The sequence below is a fragment of the Lacerta agilis genome, chromosome 13, assembly GCF_009819535.1.
Source record: "Lacerta agilis isolate rLacAgi1 chromosome 13, rLacAgi1.pri, whole genome shotgun sequence".
NCBI lineage: Eukaryota > Metazoa > Chordata > Lepidosauria > Squamata > Lacertidae > Lacerta > Lacerta agilis.
Window position 1 is genome coordinate 3740569 of NC_046324.1, and position 16296 is coordinate 3756864.

At 44.0% G+C, this 16296-nt stretch overlaps 1 protein-coding gene across 1 annotated transcript in view; it reads right to left on the reverse strand.

The window, feature by feature from the left end:
• Positions 1 to 16296, reverse strand: part of VPS13C (vacuolar protein sorting 13 homolog C) — a 103229-nt gene that overhangs the window by 29444 nt on the left and 57489 nt on the right. The window contains 14 exon segments of the mRNA XM_033166740.1: positions 837 to 1226; positions 1979 to 2273; positions 2391 to 2512; positions 2854 to 3014; positions 3621 to 3885; positions 4749 to 4904; positions 5889 to 5978; positions 6209 to 6574; positions 8706 to 8798; positions 9240 to 9469; positions 10804 to 11042; positions 14134 to 14303; positions 15597 to 15721; positions 15885 to 16041. Coding sequence (XP_033022631.1) covers positions 837 to 1226; positions 1979 to 2273; positions 2391 to 2512; positions 2854 to 3014; positions 3621 to 3885; positions 4749 to 4904; positions 5889 to 5978; positions 6209 to 6574; positions 8706 to 8798; positions 9240 to 9469; positions 10804 to 11042; positions 14134 to 14303; positions 15597 to 15721; positions 15885 to 16041 — 2859 coding nt within the window.

Here is a 16296-nt window from a genome sequence, read left to right on the forward strand (position 1 = left end):
TACAGGTATCACACACAGAGACAACTTTCACCTTCTGCCTTCAAGGAACCCCTTTTAATCCTCACTACCCTTCCAATTCAAGCAGTGCTCTCTCTCCCTCTCATGCATAGGGGGCCACCCACTTCCTTCATAGATGTGACATATATACATCTCATAGAAATTCCAATTCTCTTGCCACCGCCCCACCCCACCCGCTGAAGAAGCCCCCTCACTCCCACTCCCTTCCAGCAGTCCCAGATCGGGTACCACACAGATCATCACTCTTGCCTGTCCTAGATTAACTGTCCTCCCTACCCTCATTCCTCCAAATGCCCCCTTTAAGCCCAGTCACTTTCACACACCCAGACCATAATTCCTCCAAATCAGGCCGCAGAGCGTGTCTGGGTTGCAGGCCCTCACCACCTGAATGAAGCTGTCCCTGGGGTCATCACCCAGCAGTAGGCAATGGCCCCATGGCAGGACCTCAGATGCCGCCTCCTCACTGCTACCATCTAATGCTGGGCTCTGCACCTACTCCAGTAGCTTATGCAGCTCCTCGACAGCCTCACTTTCCTTGGCACTGCTGATACTAAGGGCCACTTTCAGGGTGTGCTGCTGTAGCCCACTTCTCCTGGGCACTCACCCCAGCTCCCGCCATGACAGCAACCTGCAACCTCCCCCAGCAAGAGCAGCTGCTGCGGGTAGTAGAATTTACCAGCTCTTGCTAAGCACCTCTCTTCACCCTCTTGGCTCCATTTCCTCTTGTAGCAGCAACTCTTGCAATAGCCAGGAAAGCCAGCACTCAAGTTAAGAAGCCTACCCCTTAAAGGCCAGTAAATGTGAACTTGGCATCATACCTTATTTTTACTGAAAATGTTCCTTTTCTTGAAGGAGAACAAGATAATGTCCCTAAAATCCGCTGGGTGTTTTACATGCACATCTTCAGCACGGTACTGTAGAACACGGGAAGTTTTATTGATGATCCAGTAAGGACTGTACACAGACAGAACCATCCGGCTGCCAACTTTCCTAATGTGAATGTATATATCAACTGTTGTCATGTCTGCAGAATTTGATGTGAAGCACACAGGGAAGAACTCTGGCAGCGAGTCACTGAGTCGAAAGTGTCCGTTCCAGTTTTTACCTTGATATTTTATCAGGACTAGTTCTATGATTTCACCACTGATTCTCGAATGAAGAACATCAGCAGTGCTCCCTTCTGGCAGTTCATGGGCCTCTGCTGTTCCCTAAAAGTAACCAGCAAAAATAAGAGAATGTTTTTTTTTGGAAAGAAGAATATCTACACTCAAGGACATTCACACATCTTTCTTATTATAAAGAAAGAAATATAAGCAATATCGATCAGAAAACTGGCACAAGGACATGATAAGCCACAACCCATTTTTAACACAACTGAAAATGATGTAGAAAAGAAACAGATTTAGGAATATTGCAATAAACACACAGTATTCAAATCATCTCAGCCTAAGACCTCAGGAGTCTATGACAACCTTCCCCAATCTGGTGCCCTCCAGCTGTTTTGGGCAATTCTCATCTGCTTCTACTGGCACAGCTGCGATGGCTGGCACTAACAGAAGTTGTAGTCCAAAACATGTGGAGGGCAGCAGGTGGGCAAACACTGGTCTATGACATAGTTGCAAGTCGTGCAGGAACCTTCTTCCTCCTTCTGTTCACCCACCCAGGTCCTGCTAGAAGAAACAGTGGCAAAATTGAGAATTTTTTAAAAATGAGCCAGTTATACCTCCAAGTCTTCAGAACCGCAATACATCCAACCGTATGTAAAAATCTCACAAAGACACACTTAATGAAAAGTGGTTTTAAAATTACAACAGGCAATTGAAATTAAGATTTATGAGCAAATATTTTCAAGGCATACCAAACTTAAAATATGTTAAAGAAGAAGGAAGCAACTCTATGAAGGATCAAATCATCCCTGGCATTTTCAAGTTATGTTATATCCAGTCCTGAGATGCTATACCTCAAGCAGATATCGTAAAGAGTAGGGCAGAAGATTCCGCAAAGTGAGTGTTGGATAGAGATGAATAATGTAGGCTGGATCCCAGTTCTCCCCATGGGCTGCAATGAAGTTTAACTCATCAGGCACAGCAGCAGTATTCACTATTAGAGGCAGAAAATTGACTTCCGTTGATGGACACTGTAGCATACACTTGACTTCATTGCTCCTATGAAGCTCTTCTCTCCAGGATATGTAGGTTGTGGAAGGATTATACTGACCATCTAAGATCCCAGCTGGCTGAACAAATAGCTGACACCTAAGCTCAAGCACAGGAAGGGAAGGAGGGAGAAATCAAGTCCTTGTTAAATTTTGGGGTTCTTTATTTAAAAAGTAAAGCTGCTTAAGAAATCTGAAGCAAATGAAAAAAAAATACCTGTACGAATCTAATGGAACATGGAATTCCTCTTCAGGCTTAGACACACCTATAGGCTCCAACAGTTTAACATTCTTAACAAATTTGTAAATTGTAAATGGGACAGAGAAGTGGTTCTTAATCTGAAATTAAAACACAGCAGCATATTTTACCAGTACGTGTAAAAAAAGTGGTAAGCAGGATTTGATAGCATTGTTTATATGTAAACAATAAAGGAGCCAGCAAACAATGTTGATGTACCCCTCCTAGAAGTTGAGATACTGTTTGACAATACTCTACCCAAACTTTGACCGAAGTTTAGCCTTGCAATTAAATGCAGTGATCTGCCATTTATATTTCTTTGGGGCAACTTCTCCCCCTACCCACCCAAATCAAAAGCAGCCCTCAAATCAACCACAGTAATTTAACACAAGCATTTTAGAACACAATAATCATGCTTTTAACATACAACATGATCATTTACCTGAAGCGGAGAGCGTATGGTAATAACTTTGTTTCCTTCTGCTGCATCTATCTGCACTACAACAGAATCTGAGTGATCACTCTGAGGATCTCTTACATTGTGCAGCCTTCTTCCTGGTTTTGCTATGGGAATATTTGCCACCTCTGTGTATCCTTCAGGTCCTGTTTTTACAACAACAAAACAACAACTAAATAAAAAAACATACCCCTTTTGTTTAAATATATACAAGCAGTAATATCTCAGTCTCAAAGACTTACAAGTTACACGACATATTTAAAAAGGATCAACAAGTGTCAATCTACTCTTCCTGTGATTGCATCTCTTCACACAACGATGATATCAGAAAACACAGTCAAATGTCTCCTTCCATTGCAAAGCAAAGTTTTCCAGGAGGAATGCAGAAGACTGAGGTGGAACGGGAGTTGCTTCTTTTCTAGCAGCAGAGGGGTTTTGTTTTGTTTTTTGGCTTTTGTGTGCAAAAGCATCTAATTGCTTGTACTTCTGAAGTAGTCCATTAAAAGAAGAGATGCATCTTGTGCTTTTCTGAATGCATGGGAAACACTGAACTTGAAAACCAATCCAATATTGCTCATTACAACTATTCTTACTCTGAATTGATTCTAACTTAAGCACAGGCATTTCTAGAATTATGAAGAGTTCATGTACTTAGTCTTGAGTAACTTACTCCCTACCAGAGTTGTTTGCCTTGTCCCCCTCCCTCCCCAGATTAACCCTCCTAAACACACACAGCATTCTCTACATCTTACCAATGCTCAAAGTGAATAGAGAACTTTCCTGGCGATACATTGCAGATAACTTTCCTCTGTGTGGGGTCTCCACTGTAGAGTATTCAAATTCCAAGTTCTGATCAACTGCTATATCATGAATATCTTCTTTTGTAGCTAATCCAACAACCTGGAGATTTCTGCATGCATGAACTTTGAGGGGAACACCCAAAGCATTTCTCACAGTAAAGGGAGCCTTGTCTTTTAATGCATAGTCATACGTAGAAGCAGTTCCTTCTGAAAATCCCTAAGATGAAGCAAGCATTTTAAAAGTATACATGGACTATAAATGTTCTTGGGCTACTCAATATTCTTAGTAAAGCTATCAGAGATTAAAGTTGACCATTAACAGAAGAACGAAAATGAAGTATAAGAAAGAAATAAGCTGAAAAAGATGGGGGAATGGTAACACAGAACTAGCTTGAGAAGTATTACGGGAGCTCAAGCGCTCATAGATTGAATGTGATGAAGGCAAGAAGCAACCAGGAGCATTAAGGGAGTACCATCCTACTACCAAAGCATTTGTTCCTGCCTGTAACCTTTAATGCTTTTCTTCCCCAACTATTCCATATTATTTCATTTATTTAAATATTTCCTAGACCATTGAACTTTAAAATTCAACCAGGTGGTGCACAATATACAACAAAACATAAAAGCAGCATAGTATAAATAATTATACACATCATAAAAATATAAACAGCAAAATATAGCAAAAGAAGTTATAAGTAGTAAAATAGAGCAAAAGAAATCCAGGAAAGGCCTGGGCAAAAAATATGTTTTTCGGGAGCTGCTTAAAAAAATATTGTTTTCCCTGTTATGCTGATAAAGGGAAATAGCTCTCCTTGACATGATTAACCAAGGATCTGAATCAATGCCTTCTCTTCCACCCCCACCTCCACCCCACCCCCCGCAATGAGATCAATTTGCAGCATGTTCAGTATAAAGGAAAACATTGCTCCCTTAAACAGTCAGTAGCTAAACTGAAACAGAGAGAGAAAAATGCCACCCCATAATATGTAATCAATAATTATCTTCTCCCTTAAGTTAATCAAATTACCACTTGTAAGGGCTTGATTACAAATAACCTCACCACAATGCATAGGAAATTACCTTAGCTAGATTGCTAAAGACAGTAAGACAGCATTTGGATATTGTTACATTCATGGTATCCTTTGAAGATATATTGATGACACTTTGAGGTTCTGGTAGAACTATGAAGTCATCTCCTGGCAACAAACTTTTATCTTGTAAGGGGTTAGTCTTCATCTAAAAGAAATAGCAGCATTATTAATTATTGCCCATTTGAAACTTTGGAAATTGAACTGCGAAGGCACAATTTTAAATTAAGCTAACATTTAGCTTTGCAATTTTGCTTTGGACCAATAATTATCTTTCTGGTTGGTCAATGGAAATATACAATAATACAAGTATTCCACAAAAGATACTGACAGCTTTTAAGTATGTATAACTTAGAAGATTAAATCGTGAATTTAATGAACGCAAATGAAGATTAACATTAACTTCAAACATGTAAGGCACAGGAAGACTTGGCAAACATGGAATTAATTTTCAAATTAAATTTTAGAAACTTTTAATTCAATAGTTGCTTATAAACAGTCCATGTTTCAGAATCTAAACATGGAGTACAGAAGGGTATATATTCAACAGAGCATTTGAATAATCAGAGAAAGTTGAACTTTAAGCAGAGGCTTGACAGCCATCTGTCAGGAATGCTTTGATGGTGTTTCCTGCTTGGCAGAGGGTTGGACTGGATGGCCATGGTGGTCTCTTCCAACTCTATGATTCTATGATTGAACTAAATATTTTTTTTAACTTGAAATATGATAGTTTAATAATTTGTGCAGTGTAAGATTTTAATTATCGTTTGGTGTGTGCTACTGCCATTTATGCTGTAAGCACCCCTGAAAGCCTGTTGAGTTGTGTGGCTGGTTAGAATTTGAAGCAAAGACAGAATGAGACTATGCCACTACAAAACAAAGTCCAGGATAAGCAACTGCTAGCATCGTAAATGAAGCCTTCCGCCAACCTACCAGGGACTGATGGGAGTTGTAGTCCAAAACATCTGAAGGCCCCCTAATTGGAGGAAGGCTGCCTAAAATTCATGGCAAAATACACTTTGCTTTTCAGCTGGCAAAAACATTGTAATATCCAGACAGGAATAACAGTTTGAATTTTCATCAATTAATGGTGTTTATATTAATATATCTATATTTATAAAAGGTTGCTTACTTCTAACTTTAAGTCCCATTGACGTCTTTCATTATCAACTCGCTCAATAAGCGGTTCCCAAACTGAATTTGTTTCATTGTAATAGTGAACCTGGGATACAATATTGAGAACATAAGAGCTAAAATTATTTAACATCAGGCTTCATTTCAGCCTACCACACCTAAGTCAAGCAGAATAAAAACTTAAGAAACAAAATTCTACATGCACATGGAACAAGTACTAAAAATAATTTACAGGTGTAACTCAAATGATCATTAGGCCTAGCAACAGCAGACTATGCCTCAAATATAAAGCATCAATCACTTCTTATATTTACATACCTCCAGTGTCATGTCAGCTGTGGCCGCCATGAGAGAAGACCAGTTTTTCACTGATCCTGAAAATGTTGATTCCGCTAACAGTAAGGGAACAGTGGAATGCCCCAAACCACATTCCAGAGTGATCTGAACAGATTTCACCTCAACCACCAGGTTTTCCTTCTTCTCACACTGCTCGTTAGCACTGAATGTTTCGGTTGCTTCCGTGGCCATGTCAACACCAAGAAACCAATAGTGACACTGGTCAACAGACTTGATACCCCAGAGGTCCACCATATTGCAAGCAGTCTCACCAGATCCTTCATCCTTCAGGTTTGATTTCATGGCAGCCATGATGGTAATTACAGTATTGAGAATTATTGGTGAAATCTTTAAAAGGGGGAAAAAAGCTGAATTAACAAGTTTCGGTGTTTTATATGCACAACATGTAACAATGTGTGTTTTATGGCTCCACAGTGGCATTCGGTAAAGCATCTACCAACTGCCTTGTGCAAGGAAAGGAATTTTAAATGGAACACTGGCCATTTTCCCTAAAGGGGCCTTCTCTGGCAAACTATGTGAGGCACACGGTGGGTTTGTCACTTCTCAAGTTTAGTCCATGCAGGAAACTTACAATTTACTTTGCAGGCACCTCCTCTCTTGCCAGTCTTTAGTCTTCATTCATAGCAGAGGACCCAGCTCCTTAAGAAGTCCAGAGGGTGTCCTCGCTTTTATAGCCACTGAACTCTGCTGCCCTTCTTCCCTATCCTGATCTATTCCAGGGTTATTTTCTTGAATAAGAACAGGCACCACAGGCACAGTCTCTGGTGGTGGTGAATATGACTGACAAGAGGAAGAGAGTCTTGGTATACACTGTACAATGCTCTCTTAGGAGCACTAACCAGATCAGGAGTCTGAAATTTTAAAAGTGCTGCTGTTCTGGTCTACATTTGGCGTTTTTGCTTTTCTTATTTTTGTCTTTTTGGTTTTCTTGTTGGAGGGGACTCCAAGGAGGTGGTGGAATAAGCCCTGTTGCATTCTTTCTTACTTTTGTGCTTTGTACTTCCATCCCGATTCCTTGGCTAAATAGTAATAATGCATTTTTCCAGTTGTTCCTGTGGAAAATTGTGGGGCAAACTGATGGTCTAGGTAGAAGCACATATTTAGGAATGGACTATAAAGATGCACACTCATGCTGTCCTGCGAGGACCTCTGGCAGCTGGTCTCAGCAATGCTGCCCATGTCCCACAATGAGAAACACGGGAGTAGAGTCAGGGGGGAGAGAACAACTCTGGGTGAGGCGTCCCCTTTCATTTGGGCCTCCTGAGGATGAACCACTTGGCTGGCTTCCTTCTCAGGACTACCTCCTGGGTGGGCCTTTGTGGTCTGTGCTGGGGAGTTTGTGCGATTTTACATAGAAGCTGGCTGAGCACCCATTGCTGCCTTTGCTTTCCCCTTCTGCCCTCACTGGGACGATAATGACAATAGTGTAGGAGTCTGTTAGGCTTATTTATGACAGAAAAGCTGGAAGAGACTTCAGAGTGAAAGAACAAAGGAATCAGTAAAGAAAACAAGAGTAATAGGATCAAGCTTAGCACAGTAATGATGGAGTAGGAGAGAGACGTCTGCTATGGGCTATGCAGCAAATTAAACTGAAGGAGACCAGCAAAGGAGGGGAGTGCATGCCAATGAAACCATGAGTTTCCTGCTTGGGCTAAAGGAAGGGACGGCAAACCCAATACAGCTGGCTGTCTCACATGTCCACCAGCAAAATCAAGGCTTCCCGTCTATGAGATTCATACAAATAGTATGTATTATGTACGCTGGTCATTCTCTAAAAGAGAGAAGTGATATTACTGTTGACTAAAAACTGTCTCCATCAACCAAATCAGACCAGGACTGCACAACTGAAAATCTCTAATAGCTACAAACATTTGTTGAGATGGAATGAAGTAGAGTTGATAGGAGTTTGAAGCTGCATTGCTACCAGCAAGGCAAATTCTTTCATTGCTTGAGCTGGCTGCAGCTCTCACTGTGATACACAATGCCTTGGGTTAGCTGCCGCCAGCCCATTTAGATTTGTCTTCACTGGATGGTCTGGAAAAATATTTATAATGTCTAGGGCGGGGGGCGGGGGTATGCATGTATTTATTTTAGAACATTTTAAACCATTTAATTTTTTTAAAAAAATCTAAGTGGTGTACTAACTCAGCATACAATAATAATAATAAAAATTACAGTTACAGATAAAATAGAGGATCAGAATAGCAAAATATATGGTGTAACTTCAGTAACCTAGTTCAGTGGAAAGGGTGACATCTAAAATAAATAATAAAGGGACCGTCCCATATTAATGAAGGAAGGGCTGTTGTAAAGTGCAATGGGGGCGTCAGAAAAAGGCACACTTCAGAGTCACCACAAAACAGTAGTCTATAAGGCAACATGTACAGTATTTTAAAACCAGTGTTAGGCCTTTCTGGAAATACAGGGGGAAATTGTCATTACAATACCATTTACTAACCTTTACAATAAATTCTTCTACTATCACTGTCACACTCTGCATTTCTGAAGTATGCATCACAGCTTCCATAGTCAGACAGCAAGGTTGTACAATCTTAGAGAATACAAGCATACTGTTAGAAATGCCCTCAAACTTAAAACAGCATTGGAAGTTATTTGATTTCATTCTAATTAAGATAAATCCTTTGCTGAAGTATCCTATTTTGCAAAAGGGGGGAGGGAGTACTGAGAGGAAATCAGTAACTAAAAAGTATACTCATTAGTATATCCACAACTGTGCTGAACAGGGAGCAATAAGGAGCAAGCATATTTACTGAACGGAACTAACTGCAGGAAAACCTTACATAAAGGTCTCAGCCATCCAGAACGGTATTCCCAGATAACATAGCACTATGTTAAATTGTGTAGAACCACCTTTTTCATTCCAGAACCAGCCAGTTGCAGAAATGCAGTGCCTCAGAAGTGCTACATGGCTTGTTAGTGAAAGGAGTTATTCTCTCCAACTATAAAAGATAAACTACGGCACAGAACTTACTGTTGTAATATTCTTCTCTTCTTTCTTTCGGAGGAAAGGGCAGGCCAGCACTTTCAAGTCATGCACTTGAGCATTCATACATTGATCAAGAGGACTAGTTGACAAGCTGAAATCACATTGGAATGAAGCTACTAAGGCAGGAGCATCAGCCTTTGTTAAGTTGGCAACGAACACAATTTCTGGTTCTATGATCCGTGTCAATACTGTCATGTTGGGCTGCAGCGATCCATCTAGAAAAGTTTAAAATTTAGTTCAATGTTGATTTAGCAGCCAGTCACCACAACAGAATGAAAAATATACCTCCATGACACCACCAGAAAATACAATTTTTACAATAGTGTAGTTCAGAAAATTTGCCCTAGTAGTTGCATCCAAGATGCATAAATGTGACTGTACTGTAAGCAATATTGTGGCCCTTGCTACTAATAACTGCTTCAAATTTTACTTCACAATTTAAACATCCTGATGTCACTTTTCTCTGATTTCATAATAGAAAAGTCTAGTGTTTCTGCTGTATGTGACATGTGCATTTTCAGTTGATAGGGAATCCACTTATACAGGTCTACTGATGAAGTAAAGCATAACAGAAATATTTGCATGATCCACCCATCTACTTTTAAAAAAGTTGTCTGATTATTTTGGTTAGGTTGAACTAAACCAGTCACTGATTCACCACCCAAAGAAAAAAAATGCAAGCAATGTTATCTCCAAACAATGGAAAACAAAATAAATGGTTTGTTCACTGCAGTGCTCAAAAAAGATACCTAAGACCAAAGGACATTAGGAGGTGAACAGGGACACAGTTGACAAGGAACTCTTTTTTGCATGCTTGCTTCAGAAAGTTAGGAATATACTTCTCTAAATTTAAACTATATATAACGGGTGCATAAAAGGCAAAGGTAAAGGACCCCTAGACAGTTAAGTCCAATCAAACTTGACTATGGGGTGTGGTGCTCATCTCACTTCAGGCCAAGGGAGCTGGCGCTTGTCCACAGACAGCTTTCCAGGTCATGTGGCCAGTAGGACTAAACCGTTTCTGGGGCACCATGATGGAAACAAGAACACATGGAAACACAGTTTCCTTTCCCGCCGCAGCGGTACCTATTTATCTACTCACAATGGTATGCTTTCAAACTGCTAGGTTGGCAGGAGCCGGGACAAAGCAACGGAAGCTCACCCTGTTGCATGGATTCGAACCACCGACCTTCCAGTTAGCAAGCCCAAGAAGCTCAGTGTTTTAGACCACAGCGCCACCCGCTCAATAATGGGTAGGATACAAAAGCTGCGAGACCAGAAGACTGCCCAGACAAAGCTATTCCTCTCCACTGTAGCCCACTGAAAATAACCCTGTCACACAAACTGTTTAGTTGCCCAGAAACATTGCTGAAAAGTGTCAATATTTCAGATTAGCTTTTACTACCTAAATACACATTCACACCCTGGTTAAAATTTTAACTGACGTCAGTGGATTTAAGCAGGCTCAACTCTGCACTGAGTATTCATTGTTATGGTTTTATTATTTCAGATGTGGAACTATGTCGACTGAGAGAGTTCTTTTGCTGACCTTTTTCTGGCTTAGGTTTGCCATGAGTGGTATATTTTAACTGAATCTGGGTAGATCCTTCCATCGATGCAGTTGGCATTGATTTAACAAAGAAATCTGCTACTGTCAATAGAAACTCCACACTGGCACACAAATACAGTTTGTCCAAGACAGATACGATTTCACTCCCATTTTTATCTTGCTTGTAGTTGAGGTCAATCATGACACTATCATCTGTGCCATCTTTCTTATCTATCATTCTGAAAAATAAACAAACAATAAAGCCAGAAAACAAGCTGAAGAACTGCTTTCCTGAAAGGATTTATAATTTAGTAGGCTTTATTGGGAGGAAGGGCGGGGTATGAATTCAACCAATAATAGTATTTTTCATCCAATTGCAACAAAAGATGATGTTACTTACTTATAAATAAGTGGTTCTGAAAAATTGCATTACAGTACAGTGGTACCCCGCAAGACGAATGCCTCGCTAGACGAAAAACTCGCAAAACGAAAGGGTTTTGCGAGTTTTTAGTTGACTCGCAAGACGAATTCGTCTATGCCTGTTTTTCGCAAGACGAATTCGTCTGGCGAGGTACCACTGTAAGCTGGCTTACCTTTTCGCTCTGGTCGGGAGGGGTGATGTCCGCGCCCGCCATTTTGGATCGACGGTGCATGCGCAGTCGATCCAAAATGGCAGAGGCGGACAACATCCCTCCCGACCGCAGCGAAAAGGTAAGCTCCGCTGCCGGTCGGGAGGGGGCCGTGGGATCGTGCCCAATGTCGGGCATCATCCCACGGCCCTCTCCCTCCTTCCCGGAGCCCCGCCGCTGCGTTTTAAGACTGCAACGATCGTTGCAGTCTTAAAACTCGGCGGCGCGGAGCTCCGGTGCCGGTCGGGAGGGGGCCGTGGGATCGTGCCCAATGTCGGGCATCATCCCACGGCCCTCTCCCTCCTTCCCGGAGCCCCGCCGCTGCGTTTTAAGACTGCAACGATCGTTGCAGTCTTAAAACTCGGCGGCGCGGAGCTCCGGTGCCGGTCGGGAGGGGGCCGTGGGATCGTGCCCAATGTCGGGCATCATCCCACGGCCCTCTCCCTCCTTCCCGGAGCCCTGCCGCTGCGTTTTAAGACTGCAACGATCGTTGCAGTCTTAAAACTCGGCGGCGCGGAGCTCCGGTGCCGGTCGGGAGGGGGCCGTGGGATCGTGCCCAATGTCGGGCATCATCCCACGGCCCTCTCCCTCCTTCCCGGAGCCCTGCCGCTGCGTTTTAAGACTGCAACGATCGTTGCAGTCTTAAAACTCGGCGGCGCGGAGCTCCGGTGCCGGTCGGGAGGGGGCCGTGGGATCGTGCCCAATGTCGGGCATCATCCCACGGCCCTCTCCCTCCTTCCCGGAGCCCTGCCGCTGCGTTTTAAGACTGCAACGATTGTTGCAGTCTTAAAACTCGGCGGCGCGGAGCTCCGGTGCCGGTCGGGAGGGGGCCGTGGGATCGTGCCCAATGTCGGGCATCATCCCACGGCCCTCTCCCTCCCTCCCGGAGCCGCGGAGCTGCGTTTTAAGACTGCAGCGATCGCTGCAGTCTTAAAACACAGCACCGCGGAGCTCCGGTGCCGGTCGGGAGGGGGCCGTGGCATCATGCCCGATGTCGGGCATGATGCCACGGCCCCCTCCCTCCCTCCCGGAGCCGCGGAGCTGCGTTTTAAGACTGCAGCGATCGCTGCAGTCTTAAAACACAGCACCGCGGAGCTCCGGTGCCGGTCGGGAGGGGGCCGTGGCATCATGCCCGATGTCGGGCATGATGCCGCGGCCCCCTCCCTCCCTCCCGGAGCCGCGGAGCTGCGTTTTAAGACTGCAGCGATCGCTGCAGTCTTAAAACACAGCACCGCGGAGCTCCGGTGCCGGTCGGGAGGGGGCCGTGGGATCGTGCCCGATGTCGGGCATCATCCCACGGCCCTCTCCCTCCCTCCCGGAGCCGCGGAGCTGCGTTTTAAGACTGCAGCGATTGCTGCAGTCTTAAAACACAGCACCGCGGAGCTCCGGTGCCGGTCGGGAGGGGGCCGTGGGATCGTGCCCGATGTCGGGCATGATGCCACGGCCCCCTCCCTCCCTCCCGGAGCCGCGGAGCTGCGTTTTAAGACTGCAGCGATTGCTGCAGTCTTAAAACACAGCACCGCGGAGCTCCGGTGCCGGTCGGGAGGGGGCCGTGGGATCGTGCCCGATGTCGGGCATCATCCCACGGCCCTCTCCCTCCCTCCCGGAGCCGCGGAGCTGCGTTTTAAGACTGCAGCGATTGCTGCAGTCTTAAAACACAGCACCGCGGAGCTCCGGTGCCGGTCGGGAGGGGGCCGTGGGATCGTGCCCGATGTCGGGCATGATGCAACGGCCCCCTCCCTCCCTCCCGGAGCCGCGGAGCTGCGTTTTAAGACTGCAGCGATTGCTGCAGTCTTAAAACACAGCACCGCGGAGCTCCGGTGCCGGTCGGGAGGGGGCCGTGGGATCGTGCCCGATGTCGGGCATCATCCCACGGCCCTCTCCCTCCCTCCCGGAGCCGCGGAGCTGCGTTTTAAGACTGCAGCGATCGCTGCAGTCTTAAAACACAGCACCGCGGAGCTCCGGTGCCGGTCGGGAGGGGGCCGTGGCATCATGCCCGATGTCGGGCATCATCCCACGGCCCCCTCCCTCCCTCCCGGAGCCGCGGAGCTGCGTTTTAAGACTGAAGCGAGCGAACAGCAGCGCTGCTGTTCGCTCACTGCAGTCTTAAAACGCGGCTTGGCTTGGCTCCGGTGCCGGTCGGGAGGGGCCCCCGGACTTTTTCCCCCATAGGAACGCATTAATTAAATTTTAATGCGTTCCTATGGGAAAAGGTGCCTCGCAAGACGAAATTTCCGCAAGACGAAGAGTCTTGCGGAACGAATTAATTTCGTCTTGCGAGGCACCACTGTACTAAAAATGTACATCTTTGAACAGTGACAAGTGACCACATCTGCATTTGGGGAGGAGTTAAAAGAAACAAAAGGAGAAAGTGCCATTCTGATCTTGCGACTGCATTGTAACTGAAGCCAGTTGTCAGTTTTCAGCATTTGCCTAGTTTGAATACAGCTTTCTTTGTTCACCCAGGGCCACCTAGCCCAGTCATTAGCCAAAAGGAACACTACACTAAAGGGAGTTTTCTTTCTCCACCCACCCACCAACATTCCCAGAGAGAACTCAGCTACCACTTCCCTGCCCTTGCATTGTGGCTCTTAAATAAGCTATAAAGCCTAACGCAGAGTTTGCACCTTATTTCATGTGCAACACCAAGTTACTTACTACATGAGCTCTAGAAATATTAATAATGACATCAGAGTCTAACCTTGAGGTTGCTTTCTGAATCCCTTCTCTGAGATCATCCAATGTACATGTTTTCAACTTTGTATTAATATCCATAGAACCATTTGAAAATATCTGTCCTGATGATGTCATAAGATGCAGTCTGAGTTCTCCAAGACACAAGCTGTTATCGTGAAGTGAAGGCTGAGATTTCTACAATATATATAAATAACCAAGGTAAAAGAATTATATGCAGAACATAAAGACTGGAAGTGCATACAGCCTGGGCTTTTACAATCTACTTGAGCACAGAAGCACATGAGGACACAATTGCTATTAGTGCTTTAATAATTTAAATGTTGGCAAAGGAGAAAAAATCTCTATGAAGCACAAATCCCCTAAGATTTTAATATTTCAAAGCTTGCCACAAATGGAGGACACTAAAATGAGATAGGCAAACTAGATTCAGTGCGCTGGGTATATCATTCCCTCTACTGCTGATATTCAGGATGAGTAGTGTAGCCAAAACACCACCACCTGCTCACAAGAGAAGTATAATCAGGCTTGGTGGAGCCCAGAGGCTTGCGGAAGTACAAAAAGGTGGGGAGAACACAAAAGAAGGCCAACTTCTCCCCTGCCTCCGAAGGCTAACAAAATGTGCATGCTTACAACACATGCCTGCCTCACCCAGGTATGATGTTATGAAAAAGTGGGGTTAGAACCAGGGTTTCTGTGGCAGACTTTGTAAAGCCATTGTGCAAGATCTTAGTTGAGAGTGCTGGAAGAAGGACTCAAAGTGAAGAATGGTGTTGTCAGGAGGTAAAGAAACAGTCCAAGGCTCGTCTAGACTTCCTTTTGCACTGCACTTTCCAGGTATAGATCTTCACTTTAAAGCTCAGTGTCTGAGCGGTTGTTTTGTTGGGGCAAACTGCAATCCGCAGAAACCCCAATTGCCATTTGCTCCAATTTAGCAGCAAAATGTGGGTATTCCCAGGAAAAGCAGCAGGACCAAAAAAGAACCACTTGGACACAGAGATTTAAAGTCTGAACCTGTGCCTAGAAACGTGGCACAAAAGGAAGTCTGGATGAGCCTACGGAGGCTGAAGATGGAGGAGACTGGAGCAAGAAATGTCAGTGAAAGCTGAAAATGCAGCAGAGGAAAGGGGCAGACAAATGAGTGGAATTAAGAGACAATGAGGAAGAAAGGAGAACAATCTGTGAACCTGGGCAGGGAATGGAGCTGGAGAGGAGCAGAACTGACAGCAAAGAGGTGGCAAATGGAAGGGAAAGTGGGCAGAGAGGAAGAAGGGGGGCACTGTGGGAAGGGAAGTAAGAGGCATCAAAACATGGGATTGTGTTTAACACAGAGCTCAATAATTAAGGCACACAATGTATTAACTTATAATGTTCTTTTTCTTCAAACGATATGATTTTATCCAACATTATCTTTTCTTAATTCATATTTACTCCAAAGGAAAATGTTTTTCCTGTTGAGGTGAAACAAACCTGCTCATCATCAGAATTGTAGAGAACAATGGAAAGAGATTCAAAGTTGAATTCAAACTTAAGGGTCACACTCTCCTTAGGCTGTGTTTCATGAAGATCTCTTTCTCCCGAAGCGATGAGACTACCTGAAACATTTTAGAGATAAAAAGTAACACTTGAATCTGCAGCATTTTGAAGATCAACGCACATCAACTGTGCTAAGATTTAAAAATTAGCTGCCAACTCTTCTTTGATCCCATAAACAAAATACCTTGCTTAAGTCCAAATACAGTATCTTATCATAATTACCTTCATGGAGATCAGCATCAGTTGGGATTTTGCTTTGTTTGAGCATCTGAGTTTCTGGTAATGTTGACTGTATAACCCTGCTAGGCGCAGCAGCTTCACCAAGATTTTCCAGCAAAATTTTCATGAGCAGGGTCAAATCATCTTGTCTGAGTGAGATCTGTAAATAAATCAATCCATTTTTCCCCTCAAGAAAGCTGTTTTTTAAAAAGCCTTGTATTTAAAAAATACCTTGCAACTCCCATTTTCAATCAAACCCTGTCTTGGACTCAGGATTGCATGGCAGTTTCTTGAAGTTGAGCATTACACTCTCCAACTGTCGGGTAACAGAATTGGGGGACTTGACTCATGCATAGTGCCCCCACAGCCTATTATGATAAAAACACAAGCAGTCCTTGCTCTCCCTGTAATGTTA